The 24,442-nt window shown below is 54.1% G+C and overlaps 2 protein-coding genes across 2 annotated transcripts in view; one reads left to right on the forward strand and one right to left on the reverse strand.

Annotated features, from left to right (window-relative positions):
- The window catches only part of RADIL (Rap associating with DIL domain), a 27,163-nt gene extending 14,112 nt beyond the window's left edge, over positions 1 to 13,051 (forward strand). The window contains exons 4-15 of the mRNA XM_064153635.1: positions 527 to 1,186; positions 1,339 to 1,376; positions 2,366 to 2,526; positions 3,812 to 3,924; positions 4,804 to 5,041; positions 5,556 to 5,728; positions 5,998 to 6,148; positions 6,461 to 6,651; positions 7,447 to 7,840; positions 8,154 to 8,293; positions 9,084 to 9,223; positions 10,654 to 13,051. Of these exons, the coding sequence (XP_064009705.1) occupies positions 527 to 1,186; positions 1,339 to 1,376; positions 2,366 to 2,526; positions 3,812 to 3,924; positions 4,804 to 5,041; positions 5,556 to 5,728; positions 5,998 to 6,148; positions 6,461 to 6,651; positions 7,447 to 7,840; positions 8,154 to 8,293; positions 9,084 to 9,223; positions 10,654 to 10,759 (2,505 nt within the window). The 3' untranslated portion in view covers positions 10,760 to 13,051. The remainder of the gene's footprint in view (positions 1 to 526; positions 1,187 to 1,338; positions 1,377 to 2,365; positions 2,527 to 3,811; positions 3,925 to 4,803; positions 5,042 to 5,555; positions 5,729 to 5,997; positions 6,149 to 6,460; positions 6,652 to 7,446; positions 7,841 to 8,153; positions 8,294 to 9,083; positions 9,224 to 10,653) is intronic.
- On the reverse strand, positions 12,816 to 24,140 carry AP5Z1 (adaptor related protein complex 5 subunit zeta 1). Its single transcript, XM_064153636.1, has 17 exons — positions 24,038 to 24,140; positions 23,651 to 23,788; positions 23,114 to 23,300; positions 21,563 to 21,707; positions 20,417 to 20,529; positions 19,089 to 19,257; positions 18,541 to 18,681; positions 18,123 to 18,160; positions 17,882 to 18,044; positions 17,442 to 17,620; positions 16,826 to 16,968; positions 16,180 to 16,329; positions 15,868 to 15,979; positions 15,377 to 15,474; positions 14,973 to 15,105; positions 14,138 to 14,352; positions 12,816 to 13,813 (listed from the first exon to the last, which is right to left on the reverse strand). The coding sequence occupies exons 1-17, from the start codon at positions 24,076 to 24,078 to the stop codon at positions 13,543 to 13,545; spliced, it is 2,436 nt and encodes an 811-aa protein (XP_064009706.1). The 5' UTR covers positions 24,079 to 24,140; the 3' UTR covers positions 12,816 to 13,542.
- Positions 24,141 to 24,442: the final 302 nt, after the last annotated feature.

Below are 24,442 nucleotides of genomic sequence, written 5' to 3' on the forward strand. Positions count from 1 at the left end.
GTTCCAATCTTTCTGGCAGGGTGACACTGGCACTGCAGCCCTCAACTATCCACAGCCATCCAGTACAGCTGGGGAAACTGAGGCACGGGATGGTCATGTGAGCTGCCTTGGGGGAGTGTGGGCAGGCTGGGCAACAAGACTGGGGTCTCACCGTTGTCACTCAGGCAGGAGGATGCAGACATTGCTGTGGTCTAGGGAGAGAAAATGGTCAGGAAAAGCATCTATGGGAAGTGGGGGGGTGAGAGGTGGAGGGAAGGCTCCTTCTGCCCGAAGCAGCCCTGTTTACTGCATGCCCAAAGTTATTGTGCCTGTTTATTAGTGCACCCAGAGCTGGAAGTGCTGCTTTGCTGCTCGGCAGCGAGGAGAATAAAGAGAGAAATGTGTCTCTGCTGTGCAAAGGTGCAGCAGGAGGGTGGGTGGCCAGGGGACAGTGAGGTACTGCAGCACCCACTGCACTGCAGAGAGGAAGGTCTCTTTTCCCCCCCACCCTGCTCCTTGGTTCATGCTGAGTCTCCCCGCTTGGCAGGACAGCTTGGTTTACCTGCTGAACCGTGAGCAGCACACAGTGGGGCAGAGGACGCAGGCCAGCAAGCCCAGCATCAGCCTGTCAGCTCCTGACATTCTGCCCCTGCACTGCACCATCCGAAAGCTCCGACCTTCCCGGCACCGCTCAGAGGAGAGGCTGGTGCTGGAGCCCATCGCTGGTGCCGGCATCTCCATCAACTTCGCCAAGGTGGCCCGGACAGTCGTGCTGCGGCACGGGGACCTCCTGTCCCTTGGTCTCTACTATTTGCTCCTCTACAAGGACCCCATGAAGGCGCAGCCGCTGCCGGCACAGACCCTGCTGAGGCTGCGAGCCCTGCACCCTGCTGCCCCCGAGGGTCCTCCCGTCTGCAGGGCGTGTGGCAGCCTGATGAAGGAGAGGGACTCTGCCACCAAAAAGCAGGGACCCTCCAGTGGCCCCAGGCCACCTCGCAGGAAGCTGTTGCTGGAGTTTGATCCATCAGCTGAGGATGTGCTGCTGCAGCGCATCATGACCCTGATCGAGCCAGGGGGCGACGACCACAAGCTGACACCTGCCTTCCTGCTCTGCCTCTGCATCCAGCACTCAGCCACCAGCTTCGAGCCTGGCGACTTTGGGCAGCTGCTGCTGAAAGTGGCCAAAATGATCCAGAGGACGGTGTGGGTCAGTTGGTGGTGGGGTGGGGGCAGTGGTGGGGTGGGTGTCTTGCTGGGTGGCACCGCGGGTGCTTCCCTCAGCCTGGCTGGTTGGGGTGGTGCTCGTCCTGCCCCGTCCTGCTCGTTTACGTTTTGCTTTGCCCTTCTCTCCCTGCCCAGGAGCGGACACGGGAGCTGGCCGAAAAGCAGTCCCAGCAGTAAGTGCAACATGCCACCCTGCCTTGTCTTGGCCCAAAACAGGGAGAATTCAGCCCAGATCTTCCTCCAGGAGTGAGGGGCATCCATCTTTGGCTAAAGCCACCCTCCCAACCTGCTGGCATGGCTGCATGCTGAGTTCTTTTGCTCAGGCCCACGTTTGGCTCTCTGGTCCATGCTTGCAAGGCTCCTCTTTGGGAACATGTGAAACTGCAAAAGCAGGCACACTCAGGACCTGCAGTAGCTCTGGGGAGCTTGTCCAATCCAAAACCTGGTCAAGACTTCATCATCCTCAAGAGATGTAGTGGGGATGGTCCTGGTGTGGGCCTCCAGTTTTCCCACACTGTAAAAACCCACCTGTGGAGCAGGAAGGGGACTGGTCTTGCATGTGTGCATCCAGGGATGGTAGCATAGGGTGTTCCAGGGTGGAGAGCACCACTGTGGTGGTGCAGGGAACATGGCCTCCCAGCCCTTTCCAATATCCAGGCTCCAAAGCAGCATCTGGAGAAGCAGTTGGTGCTTGCTGTGAGCTCTCCTTTAGGACAAGCTCCAAGGATACTTCTCAGTCCTTTCCTACAGCAGGAAAAAGCAGTTCAGCAGTTGAGAAGCTTCCCAGATGCTTTTTATTTATTTTGCTTTATTTTTGAACAGCTCAGTGCAGGCAGGCTGGGTCTAACCATCCAGAGCTGGCAGGAGCAGTGCATACTTCTAGCAGAGAGCTGCTCTTCAGCCACGAGTACTTACTGCAATTCGGCTGGCTAGGGGGAGCCTCACCCTAAAGTGGCACCCCACAAGGGACAGATGGCCCTTTGCCATCCCACAGAGCAGGAACCACCAGGTTTTTGCTTGAAAAGGGTTTGCCCAAGAGGAGTGCTGGGCTGAAGGGATGCAAAAGCTCTCTGGCCTTGCCCCAGGTTGGCTATTTTCTCCCCAGAAGCTTAAGTGGGGATGCTGAGGAGCAGTGGTCATAACGCCTGCTGTATCTCTCCAGCCAGGACCCTGCCACCCTGTCTCGCTTCACCATCACAGACCTTCTGCCAGATCTGCAGCACATCCTGTTCTGGATGGCCAATGCCATTGAGGTCCTCTACTTCATCCAGCAGAAATCACCCACCTACATCCAGAGCATGGAGGAGGAGCTGGACGTCAAAGGTAGGGCTGGCTGCAGCTCCCTGCTTGCTTCTCCAGCTGGAGCGACTTTGCTTTGCTAATCCCCAGGCACAAGCTGGGGTCAGTGCCCCTGGGATGCTCCTTGAACATCCTCCCCCCCCCGACACACACACTGATAATCCTTACCAGCAGGGACATCTGTGTGGTGCAAGCTGGGCTAATCAATGCAGGAGGGGCAGCCTCATGTCCTGCCGTGGTGGTGCTTGGCTTTGGGGACAGGTTCGTTGGGTTGTGTTTGGGCTGGGCTGTGTTTGCAGCCAAGCCTCCCTTTTCCACCAGGGCGTCTTGTGGGTAATGCCTTGGGGGTGGCTTTCGGCTTGCCTCCACCTGGCTGCAGAGCTGGGGCTTGGGTTTGCAGCCAGCCCTGCAGAGCTGCTCGCTGGTGAGCCCATGGTAGTGCCAGCAAAAAAAACAAAGAACTCAGCAAAGAAACAAAAGGTATTAAATTGGCCTCAGAAACCTTCTGGTTGATGCAGCAATTGAAAGTGTTCGTAGGCCAGACAGGCACATGGAGGGCTGTGACAGAGGCCACCTGGCTGTGCTGCCAGTGGTGCTGTGAGCTGTGGGAGGTGAGTGGTAGGTGGTCTGGGATGAGAGGAGCCTCTTTACTCCTGCTGGGGGAATGCCAGGGTGGTGATGCCAACCCAGGAGCATTAATAACCCCCGCTGAGGGGATGGTGTCCAGCTCTGGTGTCCTTAGGACAAGAATGATGTGGATCTGTCAAAGCAGGTCCAGAGGAGGTCACAAAAATGATGTGAGGGCTGGGAACCCCTTTGCTGTGAGGAGAGGCTGAGAGAGTTGGGGTTGTTCAGCCTGGAGAAGAGAAGGCTCCAGAGAGACCTTCTTGTGGCCTTTCAGTACTTAAAGGGGCCAATAAGAAAGGTGGGGACAGACTTTTTAAGCAGGGCCTGTCATGACAAGACAAGGGGTGATGGTTTGAAACTGAGAGAGGGAGATTCAGACTAGAGAGAAGGAAGACATTTTTTTATGCTGGGGGTCATGAGACCCTGGCCCAGATTGCCCAGAGAGGTGTCAGATGTCCCACCCTTGGAACCATTGCAGGTCAGGTTGTTTGGGGCTCTGAACAACCTGCTCTATTTGCAGATGTCCCTGCTGACTGCAGGGAGTTGGGCTGGATGCCCTTGAAAGGTCCCTTCACACTCATACCAGCCTATAATTCTATGATTCTATCCTGTGATTTGGGAAGTGAATTTGGCCTACCTTGCTGCTGCAGGCTTGCTCCTCCCTCTCATCTCCACCCCATAGGCTCCAAGGAGTCTCTGTTCTCCTCGACCATCACAGCCAGCGAGGAGGCGATGACAGTGCTGGAGGAGGTGGTCATGTACACCTTCCAGCAGTGCGTCTACTACATCTCCAAGGTAGGTGCCTCCTGAGGATGGCAGCAGCATCCCGCGGGGCCAGGACAGCATCCCCAACCGCTCTGGGGCTGTGCAGGAGGTTTGATTAAGCTTTCGCTCCTTGGCAGTTGCATCACACCGAGGTGTGTTCCTTTGGGCTGGAGCGCCCTGAGTTTTGGTCGCGGACCAGGAGAAGTATTGAATTACTGCGGCGTGTTTCCCTGCCTGCAGTGCAGCGGCTCAGGGGAGGCGTTTGGGGAGGGCTGCTTGGCTCTGGCCCGTGTGGCAATAATGGTGCAATTCAGGGCACGATGGAAAGGGGCCCCTGGACCGTTGCCGTTGGACCGCGAGAGCTGGGCGGCATCGGGAGCAGGGAACAGAGCAGGCAGTGTGAGGCAGGAGAAAGGCTGCTGTGTGCACGGGCGCTGGCATGCGGGGATGCAGGGGATGCTCCTGCACCGCTCTGCTGGAGCAGCATCCCCCTCCCCAGCGCCCCTGCCTCCCCGTCAGCCTCCGCACAGCTGGGTGCTAGGTGCTTCTCTCCCATTTAAGCAGCAGGGAAAGATCATTCCCATCGCTCCTGGCTTTTCTTTCACCCTCGTGTCCAGCTGGTTGTTCACCGCCCCAGTTCAGAGCAGTTTTCAGATCCCTTTAGCTGAACATCCCACGCCATCACCTCCAGCTGCTAAAAGCAACAGATACGCTCATTTGCCTTCCTTTTCCAACGACTGTGCAACACCAGAGTGCACAATGGCAGGGGGTAAGCAGGATCAGCCCCTTGCTGGAGCAGAACCAGCAAGCTTCGCTTGGCTTGCGGAGGTGAGGGGGTCGAAAGGGTTTGGCTCATGAATAAAAAGCAACCGAAATCAGTCTGCAGTGAACTTGCTGCTCTCTCTGCAGTGTCTGTACGTATCACTCCCCGCCCTGCTGGAGTGTAACCCCTTCCAGAACGACTGCCGGGATAGCTGGCGAGCGTCCCCACCGCTGCCCGAGGAGCTCCGCAGGGTCGTGCTCATCTACCAGGCAGCACTGGACCTGCTCCGCCAGTATGAGGTGCACCCAGAGATCACCTCCCAGATGTTTGCTTACCTCTTCTTCTTCTCCAACACACTGCTCTTCAACCAGCTCCTGGATAAGGGTCAGTCGTCCTCAAACACCCAGATTAGACTGGGTAACTCATAGGGGACTGACCCTTAAGGAGACCCTCCAGTCCATTCCAGTGCCACCTCAGCGGGTACAGGAGGGAGGGTGCTTCAAAAGTGGCTGGAGAAGAGGCAGGTATCAGGACTGTTATGGGGAGGCCAAACACAGATCTGGCTGTCTCCAGCGTCCCCAGTCCCAGGAGGGGTTTAACCCTGCAGGAGCACTGCCCTTTTGAGCCTGAGCAGAGGAGGCTGAGAATATTTGAAGAGCAGCTCATGAATAAACTGCAGCCTGCTTTGTGGCTGAGGTGCTCCATTGCCTGCTGTTAATGCCAACCAGGTCCAACCACCAGCAGGAGTTACAGCTGTAGGATGCTTGGGACATTAACCTGGATTTATTTTGCTGCCCTGTAGCAGCTTTATCTCTTGGGCAGGTTGAGCTCTGGCTGAATGACTGGGGACTAAAGGACTGTTCTCCAACACATGCTGATGGGTGCTTTATCTCCACAGGTTCCTCTCTTGGCTGCTTCCATTGGTCTCAAGGGGTGAAGCTGCGGACCAGTGTCCGTCTGCTCCTGGAATGGTTGCGTGGAGCTGGCTTCGAGCAGCTCGCCCAGCAGTTCTTTGCCAAACTTGCTTGTGTGGCTAACCTGCTGGCCATGCCTGGCTCCCAGCTGGTCCAGGTGAGAGATGCTCAGCTTGGGTCTCCCAGCATTTAGATGGGCACTGGCAGGAGGTGCCCTGCTTGGTGTTTGGGGGTCCCTGCAGTGATATGCCTCTTCTTCTGCAGCCTGCTGCCAGCTGCCCCTTCCTGGGGCTGTGGATGGGCAGTAGTGAGGAGGGGATGCTCAGGCTCACTCCATCTTGCCCAGCCTCACCCTCCCATCACCTGCCTTCCGATCAGGAGAACAGCTTCTCACCTCTGCCGTTGCCTTGCTATCTCCTTGCTCAGATGACCTGGCCATCCCTGCGAGCTGAGTTCCCAGCGCTGAGCCCTGCACAGCTGCACCGGGTGTTGAGCCAGTGCCAGGCAGTGATGGATGTGGGCTGCATCGCAGCGTGGCAGCCCGGCGAGGAGGAGAGCCCAGCCACCTTCCAGCCTGGTGAGCCCCTGGCTTCACAGTCAGTGCTCCAGTTACCTGCAGGCTCCCTGCAAAGATCTCATGCAGAAAACAAAAGAGGCAAATGCCTTCCCCTCCCCAGGGCTCCTGTAGAACATTAGGAATAACCACAGGCCCATGATCCTGATAGTGCAAAGGATGCAAAGTGCCTTCTGAGGGCTTGGGCTCTCTACATGCTCAAGTGAGGGATGCTGCTACCTCACAGCTCGCTGCTCTCAGCATGTGGCTGAGACTGGGAGGCAGCAGCAGGATTCAGCCCTGGCCATCACGAGCCACTCTCCCTCCACCTTTCAGATGAGATGCTGGAGTCCTTTGACAACCACCCGCCCATCATCCTGCCCAGCGGGGGCTTCAAAGTGGACCTGGAGATGGAGACATTGGATGACAACATCTACCGCCACCTCCTCTACATCCGCCACTTCCTCTGGAGCCTGCAGAGCAAGAGCCCCAGCACCAGCGAGGGGCCAGGCTCAGCACCCCCAAAGGTAGCCTGTACCAGAAAGAGGGGCTGTTACTCTGGAGACCTCTGACTCAGTGCCATGGTCTCACTGCCCTTGCTCGCAGCCTGGAGCTGCAGCAATGCCCTCAGGTAGAGCTGAGGGAAGGATTAGTGCTGCTAATCCACCAGCCTGGGAGGAGTGGGAAGGTGAGCTGGAAGAACAGGCTGGTCCCAGCAATCTCATTAGTGGGTGGAAGGGAGAAAGGAAAGGGGGATGTCTGCAGGCAGCACTCCCCTTCTCTCTGTGCCTTCCCCCGTCCTCCCTGTCCCTACCTTGTGTGAAGCACTCATTAGCTAATGCCTGTGAAACACGGGCAGGGCGAGACGTGCTGTGGGTGCTAAGCTCAGACACCATTCATCTCCAGCTCACTGGGGAAGACAGCCCTCCAGCAGGTCCCCTTCTCCTCTCCTGCGCTGTCCTCATCAGCTGCAGCACCTACAGGCACCACTACTTCTTCCTGTCACCCTGGGGCCACATAATCCAGCTCTAAGGCCACAGGTGCTCTCCCTGTGTCCCCTTCCAATGAGATCCCTCAGCATGGACATGACCAAGAGTGCCCTCCTGGCTGGCTGCAAGCATCCCCAGCATGGCCCTGGCCACAGAATTGAGGTGTGGGAGCTGTGCTGGGAAGCCAGGACAAGGCCTGGCAGTGTCCATATTGCCAAGGCTTTGACTGGGCCCAGCACCTATCCTGCCTGCAAAGCAGACAGGGTGGTGGGGTGCAGGTAGGGTGTGAAAAGCACATGCAAAGGCCCACAGAATGTTTTTCTCCTTCTTAAGCAAGAGGCATCCACGACGGCAGATGTCCTGGAGGTGAGCAAGAACCCAGCTGTCACCCTGGGGACCACCAGCACCCAAGAGGGCTACTGCTCCACGGGGGGCTGTGCTGAGGCAGAGAGGAGCTCCCCTCTCTGTCTGGCCAACAATGGCTGCACCTGTGAGCGCCCCACCGGTGAGCCCCAGCTCCAGGAGAAGCTCAAGCAGCTGCAGCTGAGCAAGAGTCCAGCTCCCAAGGCCAGCATGACACCTACAGACCCCTCCTGCCTGCTGACACCACCCACCACCCCCCTGAACTTTGACTCTGGAAGCCCAGAGTCCCCACAGGGCACTGGCAAGGGGCTGCAGGACCCTCGGAGGAATGGCATGAATGGCACCAAAGGCAGCACCCCCGAAGGTACTGAATACTGGCACTGTTTTGCTGTAGGGGTGCAGGACTGGGGCAGAAGGACTGGGGCACGAGGGTGTTTGCTGCCATTCTGCACGGCCCTGCCTGTACACAGGATTCCTGTGGGGACTTGTCAGTGCTTGGACAGGGCAGTTGGGAGCAAATGAAGCATCTTACCCAGCTCCTGCCCTGGCAGAGAACCAACCCTGGGGCTTTCTGAGGATGGCTCCCATGGGGCTTTAGGGGGTAGTTTTCTGTGGGAGGTTGTGAGCCTGGCTTTGGGCAATGCCAGAGCAGTAAGCTGGTCTCTCTCCACTGCCAGGATGCTCACCGACCCCCTACGACTACCCCACACCAGAGTCTTCTAGCCGCAGCTCTGCCACCGATGACTTCTGCTATGTCTTCGTGGTGGAGCTGGAGAGAGGACCCCTTGGGCTAGGGATGGGGCTGATTGATGGCTTGGTGAGTTCTCCCCAGTCATGGGACAGGGCTGATACCTCTTTGGGTAGCTGGACCTGTGGGACATGTTTTATGCCCCAAGAAAAGCCAGCAAAGAAGGTGACAGCTTCCTACAAGAGCTAGGCTGTGTCTCCTAGAGAAAATGAGGCACAGTGAGCTGTCAGGAGGAGCAGATCTCTGCTCTTGGGTTGTTGTTCTGTGCATGCAAAGCCCATCACAGCTGTCCTGCAGCTGGAGACAGCAAAGAAGCTCAGCAGTCTAGTGGAAGGAAAATGACTCAGCTGAGGTCTTTCCTCCACCCTTCAGTGAGTGGCAAGGGAAGCAGAGGGGAGCAAGGAGGCTCACAGAGTGCCAGAACTGCCCTGCCAGAGATAGTTCTCGTTGCATAAGGTGACGTTGCAGCCTGGTTTAGTGTGGTGGATCAGCTCACTGAGTGGCCTTTCATGGCTATGCATTAGTCACTAGGAAACAGGGCATCACCGAGCCCCTGGGACAGCTGGGAGGAAAGAGGTCCCATCCCAAGGCAGCTGTAGGCTAATGATGCTTTACTCTTAACTAAATGGAACAAGAAAGATTGCCTTTCCCTCTCTGTGTATGAATTGATATAGAACTCAACTATTAGCAGTGCTGTCTCCAGCTCCCATCCATCATGTTCCCCAGTGCCTTCAGGGTCGCACCTGGCATCAGGCTGAGAGCCACCAGGGAAAGTCACCCTGCCTGGGTCCCTTTGGGACTGCCAGCCTTGTGTGTCTCCTCTGCCTGGCTAGTCACTTAGCAGCTTTCCCTCCAACAGCACACTCCTCTCTGCTCCCCGGGGATCTACATCCGCACCCTGATCGAGGACAGCCCCGCGGCCGCGGACGGCAGGCTCTCCATCGGGGACCGCATCCTGGCTGTCAACGGCACCAGTCTCATTGGGGCAGACTACCAAAGGTGAGTGGCACCTTCCTGGAGGGCCTGGTGTGGTATCAGCATTATGAGAGTTCCTGCTCAGTCCAGGTTGTCAGCTGCTTGGCAGCAAAGAGTTGAACAGGGTCTCCAAGTGTCCATTGGACACTCCAAGTTGGTCCGAGTCAACACACAGAGGATGCTGTGGTAAGGACAAGCCACAGAATCATAGAATCATAGAATCAACCAGGTTGGAAGAGACCTCCAAGATCATCCAGTCCAACCTATCACCCAGCCCTAACCAATCAACTAGACCATGGCACTAAGTGCCTCATCCAGAGAGGGGAGAGACCCCTGCAGGATACTGGGAAGTGGGGAAAGCAGCTGTTTGGAGGGGTTGGAAGTGCAATCAGGGAGCAAGAGCACATTTGGGAAAGAAATGTGAGCTCTAGAGGTGTGTCTCTGCAAGGCAGAGTTGCTCCAGCCCCACTGCAGGGTTCCTCTCAAAAGCAGTGGGATGGGGCAGCTTGCATGCTGCCAGTCTGTACAGGTGAGGGGCTGACCTCCTGGAAAGCAGCCTGGTGGAGAAGGACCTGGGAGTGCTGGTGGACAAGTTCACCACAAGCCAGCAATGGGCTCTTTTGGCTAAGAAGGCCAATGGCATTCTGGGGGTGCATTAAGAAGAGTCTGGCAAGCAGGTCAAGGGAGGTTCTCCTCCCCTTCTATTCTGCCCTAGTGAGGCTGCACCTGGAGTACTGTGTTCACATTTGGACTCCCCAGTTCAAGAGAGACAGGGAACTACTGGAGAGAATCCAACAGAGGACCACAAAGATCAGGGGACTGGAGCATCTCTCTTACGAGGATAAGCTGAAACCCAGGGCTGTTTAGCCTAGAAAAGAGAAGACTCAGAGGGGATCCCCTCAATGCTGATCAATATCTAAAGGGTCAAGAGCATAAGACTGGGTGGGCTCTTCTCAGCGGTGCCCAGTGATAGAACAAGGGGCAATGGGCACTAACTAGAACACAAGGCCTCACTTAAACTCCTTTACTTCGAGGGTTACAGAACACTAGAACAGGCTGCCCAAAGAGGTTGTGGAATCTCCTTCTCTGGAGACTTTGAGACTTGCAAAAGGCACCTGGGCACATTCTTGTCCAACCCAATCTAGACAAACCTGCATGGACTAAATGATCTCCAGAGGTCCCTTCCAACCCCTATCATTCTGTAATTCTGTCTGAGGCAGAGCTCAGCTGCCCATAGGCTCAGGGCTTGTCCTTGTCTGGGCAGCACTTGTGTGCAGATTCAGCTCTCTGTAAAGCTACAGGCAGAAGAGAAACAGACTCTGCTAGTAAGTAGGCACAGAGCAGAGGGTGCATGTGCTTGGCAAATGGGGATGCTTTGCCAAAGGTCAGGGTCCTGGGGAGCTCCCAGCCTGTGAGAAGCCACAACTCACCTCTCTCCCTGTTGCTCTCTGCAGCGCAGTGGATCTCATCCGCTCTGGAGGGAAGAAGCTGCGGTTTCTGGTTGCCAAGTCGGACATAGAAATAGCCAAAAAAATCAGTTCCAGCTCTTCTTCCTCCTAGTCCTTGTGGTACAAGAGTGCTTCAGCAGCAGCTTGCAAGTGCAGTTCTGGTTAAGGCTGACCTCGGGGAGCCTGGAGTGCAAAAGGGAGGACCAAGTCTCCACAACTGCCCTGGCTGTGCTTTTCAACACCTTGCCCCTGTGCTGCAGTGGATGAAAGGACAGACAAGGGTGGTGCATGCTTCTCCCACACTGCACCAGCTGGGAGCATCATTCCTGATCTATTGCCTGGGCAAGCTTCTGCTGTCCTCCTCAGAAGCTTTCCTGGTCCTATGTCCCCTCTGATAGGAGGCAGGAAGGGGATGCTTCCCTCGCTGGGACTTGCAGGCAGGCTCCTCTGTTCCTATGGGCTGGCAATCCTGCACGATATCTCATACAGATGGGCAGAAGGCTTGAAAATACCTTTTGGATTTATATAGATTAGCCTGTGGGGCAGGCTTAGGCTTTACTGTGGCAGTGGCCACTTGAGGTGCTGGCACACCAGGCTGGAAAAAGGTTCTGGGGGTGAAGTCAGTACCTACAGGCAGGACTCTAAGTAGGATGCATTGCTAGGAGTTAAGTTCCCTGGTGCCATACCCTCAGTCAGGTGCCTTTCTGTTACTGAGCTGCAATCACACTGCCCTCAGCCCTGCTTTGGGATGGGAAGCAGCTACAGCAAAGGGCTGACACCACCAGCAGTTCCCTGTAAGTCTTGGGGAAAGCCCCCTTGAAGAAAAGGACTCTATGACCTTTGCTCATACAGCAGATTTATTGTGTGGCTCTTGCACCACGAACCTGGCAAAAGGCCCCCAGGACTGACCCAGCAGCTCAGGGCATTCACAGAATTTCTCCCCGACAGGAGCTGTTTCCCTCTCCAAGGGGCTACAGCCAGGTTAGTGCTTTTGTGCCTGTTCCTGGTCCCTGCAAGCTGGGAACGGCGTGTTTATGCCACCAGGAACCTGAGCAAGCCTTGGCAATGTGCAGGGCCAGACCCCATCTGTGGCTGCCACTAGCCCAGGCAGATGAAGGACATCTCGGCGTTGTGTCATGGTACTCTCCCTACAGCTTTGCAAAGCCACCCCATTTCCTGCCCAGCTCGGAGCATCTCAGAAATGCATGCTGCTGCCGTGCCCATGCGTGATGACAGGCAACAAACGTTCCCTTTCAATGCCCCCGGACCAGCTATGCTGGAGTGGCAGCTCCACCATGCGGCTGATGGATCCTATGCACACACGACCTGACTGCCAACTCTTCCCTGTGTTTTTAGCAACCTGAACGGGATAAAGCCAACCTAATTTCCACATACAGACAGATCCAGAGACCTGGTTTAGCTGAACCCTATTAAAAGAGCCTGCTGCAAAGCCCTACGTCACCTCCTGCACTTGAACCAGCACAGTCTGGGCTCCAGCAGCAAATCAGACATTCATGAGACATCTCACAACAGCAGCATGCTGAGGATTGTGATGCTCAAAAAACTGGATGCCTGGCAGGGCCGGCTTTCAGTTTTGGCTCCTGTGCTTAGCCTTGCACTTTGCAGAAGACAGATGTCCAAACAATCCACCCACAGGGAAGTGCTCCACTGCTGGATTTGAACGCAGCATGGTCTGCCAGATGGACAAAGCACCTTCAGCCAGACACCAGTGCCTTGCTTCTCTGCTAGGCCATGCTCACACAAACCGGCCTGGGGTGCTGCCCCAGCAGGGACTGGGAACAAAACAACCCTCCTGCCACTGACTCAGCCATACCAGGCAGGTGAGCAAGGGCTCAGGGCCCCACAAGGCTCCTGGTGATTCACTCGACTTTGAACCAAGCAGGTATGCTGGCCTGTCATCTATGGAGCTCAGCAGGTTTGCAGGGCAGGAAATGGGCTGCCTGCAGCTCCTGGGAAAACTGCATGTACTCCTCACTCCCCTCAGCCTGGGAGCCTGGGCTTGGGGGAGGCTTAATTTGCACTAGACAGGACTGGGGCTGTACCCTGGCAGTGGCACCAGCACAGCTCTATGCTCCCCAGGAACCCATGGGGGATGAAACAGCCCCAGAGCTGTGTTGCTCACAGTGCAGTCAGGTATTGAAACAGACTGTATATATACTATTTACTAGTGTGCATGAGGGTTTGTTTCTCCTGGAAGGAGCAGCAGGACATATTCAGTCCCCCCACTTGTTAATACTGTACAGCTCCAATGTGTACAAACTTCTCCAGTGGATACAGAACCCAGCATGGCTCCTGTCTGACACCAGGCTGATGTATATGGAGAAATGCTCTTGGTGTCAACAAGAAACTGGATCAATAAATCTCTCTAAGCTCCTATCTGGTAGCTGTCTCTTGGATCTTGACATGTTCACTCTGACCGCAAGACAGAAGAGCAGTGATGGCTTGCAGCAAACTTAATGGAGTCACTTCTGCTTTCTCCACCTCACGCAGACATTTGCTTGGCTGATCTGCTGCAAGGAGAGGCAATAAAACCAGCACGTCCAAGGCCAGGGTGTTGTGAGGGCAGGCGGAAGGGAAGAAGCACATCTCCTAAGGGGCACAGCGTGCTAGCAGGGTAGTAAATGCATGCCGTCACTCTCCTGCCACATTCCCACAAATCCACTGGGATTCCCAATCCATACTGGCCAGGGAGAAGCAAGACAAGCTTAGGAGACAGAAATACAAACAGCCTCACATGGGAGAGCAGCCTCAGCTCTGCTTATTCCTGTTCTTGGTTTCATTCACAAGGGTTTGTTCCTCATTCCTTGGCTTTGAGTGTCAGCAGGGTCCAATGAGCTACCACAGAGGCTGCAGCCTCTCAGCAACCTCATGTCCTCACCCTGGCATAAAGCCAGGAGTTGGCTCTAGGAGCCGGGTGACTATCCTGAGGGCAAAAGGGAGGGAGTCATTCACCTCCCTCTGAAACCTCGTACTGGCCACGTCCACAGGTGGTGTGAACACGAACTGAGCCACGCTGGGCATTTTGAGTAGGTTCATGAGTTCAGTTGCTCGGATAAGGATCTCCTCTAGGTCCTCCTTGTGGTACACAGAGGTGACAGCAGGGCTCTGCACAAATGTCCTCATCTTGGACAGGAACATGGACACTCTGCAGGAGAGAAGGACGTGAGAATCAGCCAGCAAAACCTCTGCACTCTGCAAGGTCACTTCCTAAGCCTGCATAACCCAAAAGACTCTGCTGTAGGTGAACACCAGATGCTACCCACCCCCTTCTCCTCATGCACAGAGCATTAGTCAGCAGATGGATCCCACTTCCCCAAACTGCTCCTCCACAGCTCACTTCCTCTGCCCTATTTCAGTTTTGGGTTCCACCAGTTGCCAACCTTGATAATTTCACACTAGCAAACATCTGTCTGGACCCACAAGATCTGCAAATCTCAGCCCCTTGCCCTTTCCTGCTGTCTCTCCTGACCTGGGGATCAGGTCCTGGCTACGAGCTGCCAGCTTGGTCAGGGTGGCCATGAGGACAGAGATGGCACGGGGCGCGTAGCCGGGGGTGGCGGGCAGCGGGCGCAGCTGGGTGATTTCAAACAGCACAGCCTCCAGAGCCTCGAAGAACCGAGTGACCTGCTCCACCGTGCAGCGCTTGTCGTAGGACACCGACAGGTACTCCCCAATGGCCCACACCTGGAGAGAGGGCAGAGGTGCTCAGGGGCAAGAGAAGAACGTGTCCAGAGAAGGGTAACAAAGCTGGTGAAAGGCCTGGAACACAAACCCTATGAGGAGAGGCTGAGGGAGCTGGGGGTGTTTAGCCTAGAGAAGAGGAGGCTCAGGGGTGACCTCACTGCTGTCTACAACTACCTGAAGAGACATTGTAGCCAGGTGGGGGGTGGCCTCTTCTCCCAGGCAGCCACCAACAGAACAAGAGGACACAGTCTCAAGTTGTGCCGGGGAAAATACAGGCTGGATGTTAGGAGGAAGTTGTTGGCAGAGAGAGTGATTGGCATTGGAATGGGCTGCCCAGGGAGGTGGTGGAGTCATCATCTCTGGGAGTGTTCAAGAAAAGCCTGGATGAGGCACTTAGTGCCATGGTCTAGTTGACTGGCTAGGGCTGGGTGCTAGGTTGGACTGGCTGATCTTGGAGGTCTCTTCCAACCTGCTTGATTCTATGATTCTAAGGGCAGCCCAGTGATTTCTAGGGAACAGCACATCAGAACAGATGCTAAGAGAGGAGAGCAGGAAAGGGGACTGACAGATTACTTCACAGCTGGACCAATGCGTGGCAGAAGCAGGTGGACCCTACGTACCACGTGGGTGAAGATGGCCTCCTTGTTCTGGATGTTGCTGATTGTTCCTGAGAACTCCAGAATCTCCGTGGATAGCTCCACAATGAGTGCAGGGTGCAACCTGCAGAGCATCACCAGCTGTGAGCTCAGCACCCTGGAGGAAAGATGGGTAGAGCTCAGACCACACGCAAGGTGGCCATCACCTCATCACCAAACTAAGGAGGTGGTGGCAGTGCCCAGCCATTGGCACAGTTGTTGTACACTCGGGATGCCTCCTACAGGGCTGAAGATGCAATCCCTGTTTTGCACTCTCCAAATGTGTGTCGCAGCAGGGACTGGGCCCCACAGCTGAAAAGGCTCCTGGGCGGACCTGCACTGCCAGGCTGCAACCAACAGAATTAGCTGGGCCTCCTGTCCCATCTCACCTGTACACATCATCTTTAAATGCTGGGATGTCACAGAGCTGGTCACTCCTCTGCAGCAGCAGCACCACCAGCTGGTTTATCAGTGGCCCATCTGCAAACTGAAAAAGAGCCCTTGTTTCAGCAACCCCAGTGACTTCCAGCAGCCAAAACCCAAACGAACCAGCCAGGTAAGACAGCTGTCACAGAAACAGCCTGAGCCAGCAGGAGGGGAGCACTGCATACAGCAGGTACCAAGTGCTCATTGTGCTCCTCTCCACCTCCTTTATAGCTGGCTGAGAGAACAACGTGAAGCCCAAAATTGCACCAGGGAGCCTTTCTGCTTCTCTGGATGAAGTAGCCAGCTCAGTCCTGGTTCATGCCAGTGTTAGACCATCTCACCCTCCCCTCATGCACCCCTCTGTGGAAGCTGTATTGTCTTTTGCAACTGCTCTTCACTTAACCAGACATGCCTGTGGTATGGCTGGGAGCCATACTCTCCAAAAAGGGCCTACCTCTGCCACCACCCTGAAAAAGAGCTCCAGTAAGACAGGGACAGCCTCTGCACACTGCACAACCCTTGGGCTGCTGGCAAGGGATCCCAGCAGCTGCCGAAGTGGAATCAGCCTGTGGGCAACAGAAAAGTTACTGCTGAGGGCCTGTTCCCAGCCACTCTCCTGGCTGCCCATCTCTATCCCCCTACAAGGCCTCTGAGCACTTGGCAAAGCTAACACAGGGAAGAGAGCAGGGAGAGACCTTCCCTTGCAATCCCAGAGCTAGACAGCTGAACCAAACTCTTTTGGCAGTCTCCTACAGCAGCTTCCTACCTCTCTGGGGCATCCTCTGAGGTAGACTTGGCACGGAGAAGATACTGGAACATGCTTCTGTAAAGGGGATGGCGAAAGGCTTCCAGACAGGTGGTTGGCTTCACAGCTGGGTCACTAGCAGCCTTCTCAGAGGTAGGAAGAACAGCTGACCTGGCAGGGGGCACACACAGAATGAGCTGCATTATGAGAATGGGACAGGGCACAGCTGGAATCCTGAACAATGGAACAACTCCCTCTTCATAGAAACAGGGACAGCAAATTGGTCTAATCCAGGCCCTCTGAAAAACAAAGAATCAGGATGAGAGAAAATCATGAGCTGATCAGATGCCTCAGGCTCAGGCAATAGCTCCATAATTTCTTCTGTATCACTCCTAGGAAAGGAGAAAATGGTGCTCTGTATCCCTTAGTCACTGAAGCCCACTACTGTCTTGCCTCTAGGATGAGTCTCTTTTCTAAGCACTCCAGAGAGATCTGCTCATGTCAGGGAAGACAAAGAAGAGTAGAAGGTACAGCAGTGAGAGCTAGTCCCAGTCCTATCCTATCTTTCTGGAGACTCACAGTTCTTAACAGACCTCAGGAAGAGACCTCTGCATGCCCACAGGAGAACAAGAGCAGGGAAGAAATAGGGAAGAGAAGGTAGCATTACCTCAGCTGCACATCCAGAGCTGCTGTCAAACAGGGCAGGTCGAGAAGCAAATGGAAGATCTCAATGGCTGTGTCTGCACCCAGCAGAAATGGGAGAAGGTCCACAAACTCAGAGATAAGGGGTGGGCTGTTCCATGCTAAGAACTGCAAGGAACAAGCACAAACTGCTGCAGTAGCCCTGCTACTCCACCACACCCCCAGACAGTTCTCACACTGTGAACAAAAAGTGTGGGGGAGGGAAAGTCACTTCTGAAAAGCAAAACCAGAGAAATCTGAGAGTTTGGTCAAAACCTAGGGTGCTGCTGGAAACTCAACACAGGAATCTGACAGCTAGATTAGTGGCAAGAAAGCTGTAACTTATTAAAGCTTTCCAGAAACAAAGTGCTGTATCCTGTGTTCACTCTGTCCCAACCCACTGGCAGCAATACTGGCAGTGCTAATCAGACCCAGAATTCTCTTCCCTCCTCAAACTCACACTGGCTTTTGTAACAGTCCTCCTTGCTTCTGCTCTCCCTAGCACTGCCACAGAGGCATGTGAAGGGCTCTGGGGTGCAAATAGAATGTTCTGGGACACAGAAAGCAACATGCAGCAGGTTCTCTACTCCAGCATGCTGTACCTTGAAGAGATTTGGGAAGCTCTGCCTGAACACACTGGAGGTCTCAGTGAAGAGCTGGCTGTTGTCCTTGCAGAACTGGACAAACTCAAAGGCCAGTGATGCATTGTGGAAGAGCTGAGCAGGGATATCAGTGAGCAAGTGCCTGTAGATTGCATCGGAGTCCACAGTTGCCATTTTGCCTGGGAAGACACAGCATGTTACTGAGCACAGCCCACCCAGCAGCTCTGCCAATGAGGGCTCCAGGGGCTAAGCCAGGCCTGGGTTATGTTTTTCTAAAGAGCACAGGATGTCACAGCCTCTGGGTCTCCTGGAGTGGGATCATCTACCCCAAACTACAGCCATGGCTGAATTAGCAGCTCTGGCAGCCAGCAAACGGCCATGATGAAAGGCTGTGCAGAACATACAAGACCTTGGGGGAGAAGTAAGAGGTGATGACTTACTGTGGTTCAGGAAGAACTGGGCAATGGGCAGCAGTGCCCTGGCATAGGCAGCATCCCCACAGATTCTGCCATGCAGGATTTTCAGGAAGGAGACTGCACGGTTCACGTAGGAGGAATCTTGTTTGCAGATGATGTCCATGATTGTCACTGCCTCAATGAGACACTGCAAGACAGCAGAATCAGATTAGGGTGGGGGAAGCCACAAAGCTCAAGAGCTTCAGCCTCACTGCTGTGTACTTACAGCTTTCTGTAGGTCTGCATCATCTTTCTGCAGAGGTCCTGTCAAAGAAGAGTCCAAGTTAAAATCTGAGACCAAACAGGAGCATCAGGCTGTCTATCTGAGCTCTAAGTCACATTTCAGGACAGATGGGAACACATACTGATCCTGATTCCAGGCTAATGAGAGCCAAGTTCTGCAGCTCCCCCCTGTAAGTCAAGGATAGGAGGCAAAACACGGCCATTGCCTTCAAATCTCTCCCAGCATCCCAGTTCAGGGCTGATCAATGACGTGCATCAGCAGGTGTAGCACGTCCCATGCCTAGAGCCTGACTGCAGTCTCCAGGGAGTGAGATCCCAGCCTCCCACTCCCAGAGAGGCAGTGAAGCAGAAACATATGCAAGAGCCAGGGAACTCCAGGGAGGGTTCAAGGTAAGACTCACGCCGGTGGCTCTGCTCAATCAGCCGCTGGCAGTACTCAAAGGCTTTCTCCCGCAGACGCTCCTTTGGGGAAGGCAGGCGACTAGACGTGGACAGAGTTGAGACCATGGGCATAACAGACTTCTCCATTCCTGATCTGTCAACTACAGAACGAAGGTTATCATGTATCAGTTCTCATCACAGCCCATCTAACCCACACAGCTGCCCGACAACAGTAAGGAAGCTGTCTGCCCCCAGCTGCACTGCAAAGAAAATGAAGCTGGGGAAGAAGGGAGCATGACAAGAACCCCATCACCCAGGACTTTTTTCTCAGGGGCCCATGGGGTGTTGTTTGAAACCAGAGACTTACTGAACAACCAATTGCTTGTGGAAACATTAGTAAGGATCAATTGGGCAGTCCTGTGATACTCCTTCCCCAGAGTTTCCCATCTCCTAGTCCTGGACCTCTGAATTCTTGCCCATATTCCTGCCCTTGCTGAGCTGCTGGTGCAGCCACCATAATCCTCTCAGGGCTGCAACCCATGCTGGCCTGTAGCACTTCAGTGCATACCTGGATTGGGTGTCTTCAACCCCTTGCCCCCATAGCAGAGCAGCCAATTTCGCAGCATGGAGAAGGCTTGGACATTGAGCCACTGGTCTTGTGTGTGGTACTGACCCACTGAGAGCACGGTGAAGAAGTCTGTGGCAATGGCACCATCCACCTCTGTGATGGGTCCAGGCTGTGAGAAAAGATGCAGAAGGTCAGATTCCCAGGGAAAGCCCACATGAGAAGGCAGGGAAGACTCCACTGCACCCAGAGAGACAAGCAGGCCTGCAGGGGCTGCAGGGGGGCAGTTCTCCAGATACACAGCCCAGCTGTGTTGGACTCTTTTCTCTAGCTGGAATGCTCCAAACTCTCCCCCTCTCTGACAAAGGCCTCACTTCCAATTGACTTTTACTCCAACATACATAGAATCAACCAGGTTGGAAGAGACCTCTAAGATCATCCACTCCAACCTAGCATCCAGCCCTGTCCAATCAACTAGACCATGGCACTAAGTGCCTTATCCAGGCTTTGAATGAACACCTCCAGAGATGGCGACTCCACCACCTCCCTGGGCAGCCCATTCCAATGCCAAACACTCTCTCTGTGAAGAACTTCCTCCTGACATCCAGCCTAGACCTCCCCTGGCACAACTTGACACTCTGTCCCCTGTTCTGTTGATGGTTGCCTGGCAGAAGAGCCCAACCCCACCTGGTTATGGCCTCCCTTCAGGTAGTTGTAGACATCAATGAGGTCTGCCCTGAGACTCCTCTTCTTCAGGCTGCACACCCCCAGCTCCCTCAGCCTCTCCTCACAGGGCTGTGCTCCAGGCCCCTCACCAGCTTTGTCGTCCTTCTCTGGACACCTTCCAGCACCTCAACATCTCTCTTGAATTGAGGAGCCCAGAACTGGACACAGTACTCAAGGTGTGGCCTGACCACTGTTGAGTACAGGGGAAGAATAACCTCCCTTATACTGCTGGCCACACTGTTCCTGATCCAGGCCAGGATGCTGTTGGCTCTCCTGGGCACACTGCTAGCTCATGTTCAGATACTATCTGCCAGCACCCCCAGGTCCCTTTCTTCCTGGCTGCTCTCCAGCCACTCTGTCCCCAGCCTGTAGTGCTGCTTGGGGTTGTTGTGGCCAAAGTGTAGAACCCTGCACTTGGCCTTGTTAAATCTCATCCCATTGGCCTCTGCCCACCCATCCACCCTGTCAAGGTCCCTCTGCAGGACTGGTGAGGAACAACAGCACTTCTAGGTTAATATTTCCCAAAAGACACTGATTGTGAGAACCCAAACCAGCAGGTAACTAACAAATGCACCACAAGGTGACCATGGCAACCTAGCACTTACCTGCTTGGTCCTGGGACTGGAGAAGAAGCCTCCAGAGGGCTGAGCCACTCCTTGCTGCACACTGGCATACCTCAGCCAGTCAGCCATCTTCTTACTGACTACATTGATCTGCTCTGAAGAATAGAAGTCACAGGGTCATTGCCAGACTGGGCAGACAAGCAGTCTCTGCTACCCCTCCATGACTGTGCTTCTCCTCCAGCCTAGATCACTGTCTCTGTGAGCCAGCAATTACTACACTGAGGTGGACGCCCTATATTCCTCCTTATACTACTGCAGGTCCAGGATTGCCTACACTCATGTCAGAGCTCTGTGTCCTTTCCTCACTCTCAGCCACTGGATAAGTTTAATTATTGTTTTGCCTGTTTCCTCAGACAAAAAGTCAGGGAGTGAATGCTGGAACCAAGGACTTTTGGTACCAGCAGAGTCAAGAGGTACTTGTTCCTTTGTTTCCACCCACAGCTGCTATTAAAAGGAAGATTCAAAATCATTGCCATTATCTTCAGGCAGTGGCTGGCTTCAGCTCTGCAGACAAAGGCATAAATCCCTTGCAGAGGACATGCAGAAGCTAAGGCCTGCTCAGCCAGCCCATACACCTTGGCCCAGCAGCCTCCCCACAGCTTTGTCCTGCCTGCAGTACATGGCACACAAGCCTCACAGGGAACTTCCAGGAACAGGCTCTTGTTCACAAGACCTCACCCTTTTAAGCCTGGAATGTCTCCTATAGTTTACTCACCAGTCCTGCCTCTCTGATGAAGAGCACCTCTAGTTGTTCTGTGGCTCTTCTGAACAGTTACAAAAGCATGTCTCTCATCTCTCTCTATTTCTGTCTCTTGCGTTGTTTGGTGCTCTTCTGTATAGCTACAACTTCACACTTCTCCTGCATCTGGAGACCTTGTACATGTCACCCTGACACATCTATACAAAACACACTCTGCACACTGCAAAGGGCCAAAGCAGCTAAAGGGCCAACCCCAGCTTTCAGTGGTGAAAAACATCTTGCCTAATAAGTCTACTTTGCTTGTGGCAGAAATGTCACTTCTAACAGCAGTTTCCAAGTTCTACTCTGAGCCAAAGCCTTCAGAGAGCCTTCTGATCACTACACAGATCACAAACAGAAGGTTATCTCAAGCCTTCCTGTATATTTACCTTCAGTTAGAGATTCTGGTGAAAGACTGATGACATTTGACAGGACAGGAAGAATGTACCGAGCATTTTGACCCTCAGGCAGTCTTCTTTCAAGGACTTTTACAATACGTTGCCCCACAGCAGACACTTCACCTTTCTTGTTTCCCTTAAAGATGAAGTGCAGGTAAAACTAGTCAGACAATCATAGAATAGAATCATAGAATCGACCAGGTTGGAAGAGACCTCCAAGATCATCCAGTCCAACCTAGCACCCAGCCCTAGCCAGTCAACTAGACCATGGCACTAAGTGCCTCATCCAGTCTCTTCTTCAACACCTTCAGGGACAGTGCCTCCACCACCTCCCTGGGCAGCCCATTCCAATGCCAATCACTCTCTCTGTGAAGAACTTCCTCCTAACATCCAGCCTAGACCTCCCCTGCCACAACTTGAGGCTGTGTCCCCTTGTTCTATTGCTGGTTGCCTGGGAGAAGAGGCCACCCCCCACCTGGCTACAGCCTCCCTTCAGGTAGTTGTAGACAGCAATGAGGTCACCCCTGAGCCTCCTCTTCTCTAGGCTAAACAACCCCAGCTCCCTCAGCCTCTCCTCATTGACTTGTGCTAGAGATCAGGACCACACAAACTCTTTCATCAGCAACAAACACAAAAAAAACCCTGACAGCACAGTCTGATTCTACAGAGGTCTGCAATAGGAATTCAGAGACCCAGGAGGTGGAGATGGAACAACAGGTTTGTGGACAGCCATCATCTGAAGTGGAAACTAACAGCTGCAGTGGGTGCCTTCAAATTAAACACCACAATCCATCAAATCTAGAGCATAGAGTACTGACACTAACTGCTCCCCGTGTGGTCAGTCTGCTAGCTTGACTGTTAAATTAGAAATGCATGAACAGAAAACGTAATTCTAGGACTCTCTGGTTAGTTCACAGCCTCACAACATGGAAAATAAACCAGCTTACTCTTTTGGAAGTAGTAAAAAAAGAATAAATACTACAATTCCAGCTTATCCCTCAGAGAGCAGTTACTGTGGGCAGCAATCAAACCCAAGAAGGTTCTCAGGTTTCCTCCGTGGAGAATCTACCATCTTTGAAGTGCCAACCACATTTACAGCCCAAGGTGTTTTATAGCTTCTCTTTGTTTTATGTTTGAACAGGAAAGCCAGGACCATAAAATTAGAAAAGCAGCAGCAATAAATTAACTTGCAAATCTTTTAGCTCTCCAAGTTCAAACAGCCCTGGCTTGATGTCTATTATAGCAGCTAGCACTAAGTCACTTTTCTCTTCCAGTTAGTTACAAGCCTGCTTGATGCCCTCAGTACATCAGTTTTAAGCAGCTTTTGTTTTCAAACACTACCCATACAGAAAGCTGTCACTTTCTTCCTACCAAAGTAAAATAATTAGCTCCTTAAATAAACACAGAAAAGGTTTCTGGTTTTGTTTTTTTTCTAGATACTTTCAATTGATTTTTGTGTTCCTTAAGCTCAGCGAACAAGGAACAATCAGAAAACAAATCCATATTGACAAGGGAAGATTTTGGCCTTGGCAGATCATTTACCTGAGCCAAAAGGATGGAAGACACCAGGCTCAAGAGCTTTGTATCTGGAATCTCATCGCAGGAGAGGATCAGATCATTACAAGGCGACATCTCCCTCAGGATGGCAGCACATAACATCTGAATCTGCTCAGGGCACTTGGATGAACACAGCACCGTCTGCAACAGTTCCACAAACTTGCCATCCAGCCTGCAAGAGTCACAGGAAAGCATCACCAGAAGGCAAGAAATGATCCAGACATTTATTTCCTGCACATTCTCGAGATGATCTCCGTTGAGGCTAATGCCATTTGATCACCTTCACTTCTGAGTTTTGCTTCTCAGCACCGCTCGAAGAAGCACTCAGCAACACAAACACTTGTTACTTTTCACTGCAAAAGGGGACAGGCAATAGCGGGGAAGAAAGGCAGAGAGAGGTTTGACATTTATCAGGCACTCAGTGTATCACTACTTAGTGCTAAGTTTGGGGATTGGTTCGTTTTTTCCCCATGAAAGCGGTGCTTTCCATTTTGTGCGCATCAAAGCCACGAAGCTGCTCACCTGCGTGGGTATTTAGTGGCAGCGACGGTGAGGTGCAGCCTCTGGAGACAGTCCACGGCCTCGGGGCCCAGCTCCGGGCCGCGCAGGAGGGCGGCGACGCGGGAGACGAACCTCCGCAGCTCCTCCTCCCGGATCTCCCTGCCGGGGGAAGCGGCCGGCAGGACCCCTCCTTAGAAAGCATGGGGGTTGCACCTCACTCCACTCCCACCCCCGGACCCCCACCCCAGTGAAGCCAAGCCCTGTCCCGGCTGCCCCTCAGCTCCGGCTCGACTCCCGCCAGCCCCAGGCGCGGACCTTCCGACGGCCCCCGGCCCGCCCTAAGGGCGCCCTGTCGCCCTCCTGCGGCCTCTCAGCATGCACCCCGGGACGCCAGCTCCCCGCCCGTACCTCGCCTGCTTGAGGAAGCTCTCGGCCGCCGCCGTGAACATGCCGAACGCTGCCCTGCGCCTCCCGCCGCGCTCCGCGGCCCGAGCGGCCCCGCCAGGCAGGTGCGGTCCGGCAGGGCCAGCTCCGGAGGGACGCGGCCGCTGCTGCACGAAGGTTCCGCCTGGAGGGGAAGTTCCGGGAGGGCTGGAGCGTGGCTGGTCGCAGCCTGGAGCCATCGGGAGCGATGTCCGCAGGGAGGAGGGAAGAAGGGGTAAGGGCAGAATCCCCTCCCTTGATTATTTCAAGAGGGTGCTGCTGTTTTGGTGAAGCTTGTCCCTGGTGCCATCCCACACAGCATGGAGAGCAGCTCTTGGGCTCAAAGCTCCGGGAAACTCCATCTGATGGCAAAGGCAGAGCAGGACCGAG

The sequence above is a fragment of the Pogoniulus pusillus genome, chromosome 13 (assembly GCF_015220805.1).
Source record: "Pogoniulus pusillus isolate bPogPus1 chromosome 13, bPogPus1.pri, whole genome shotgun sequence".
Taxonomy (NCBI): Eukaryota; Metazoa; Chordata; class Aves; order Piciformes; family Lybiidae; genus Pogoniulus; species Pogoniulus pusillus.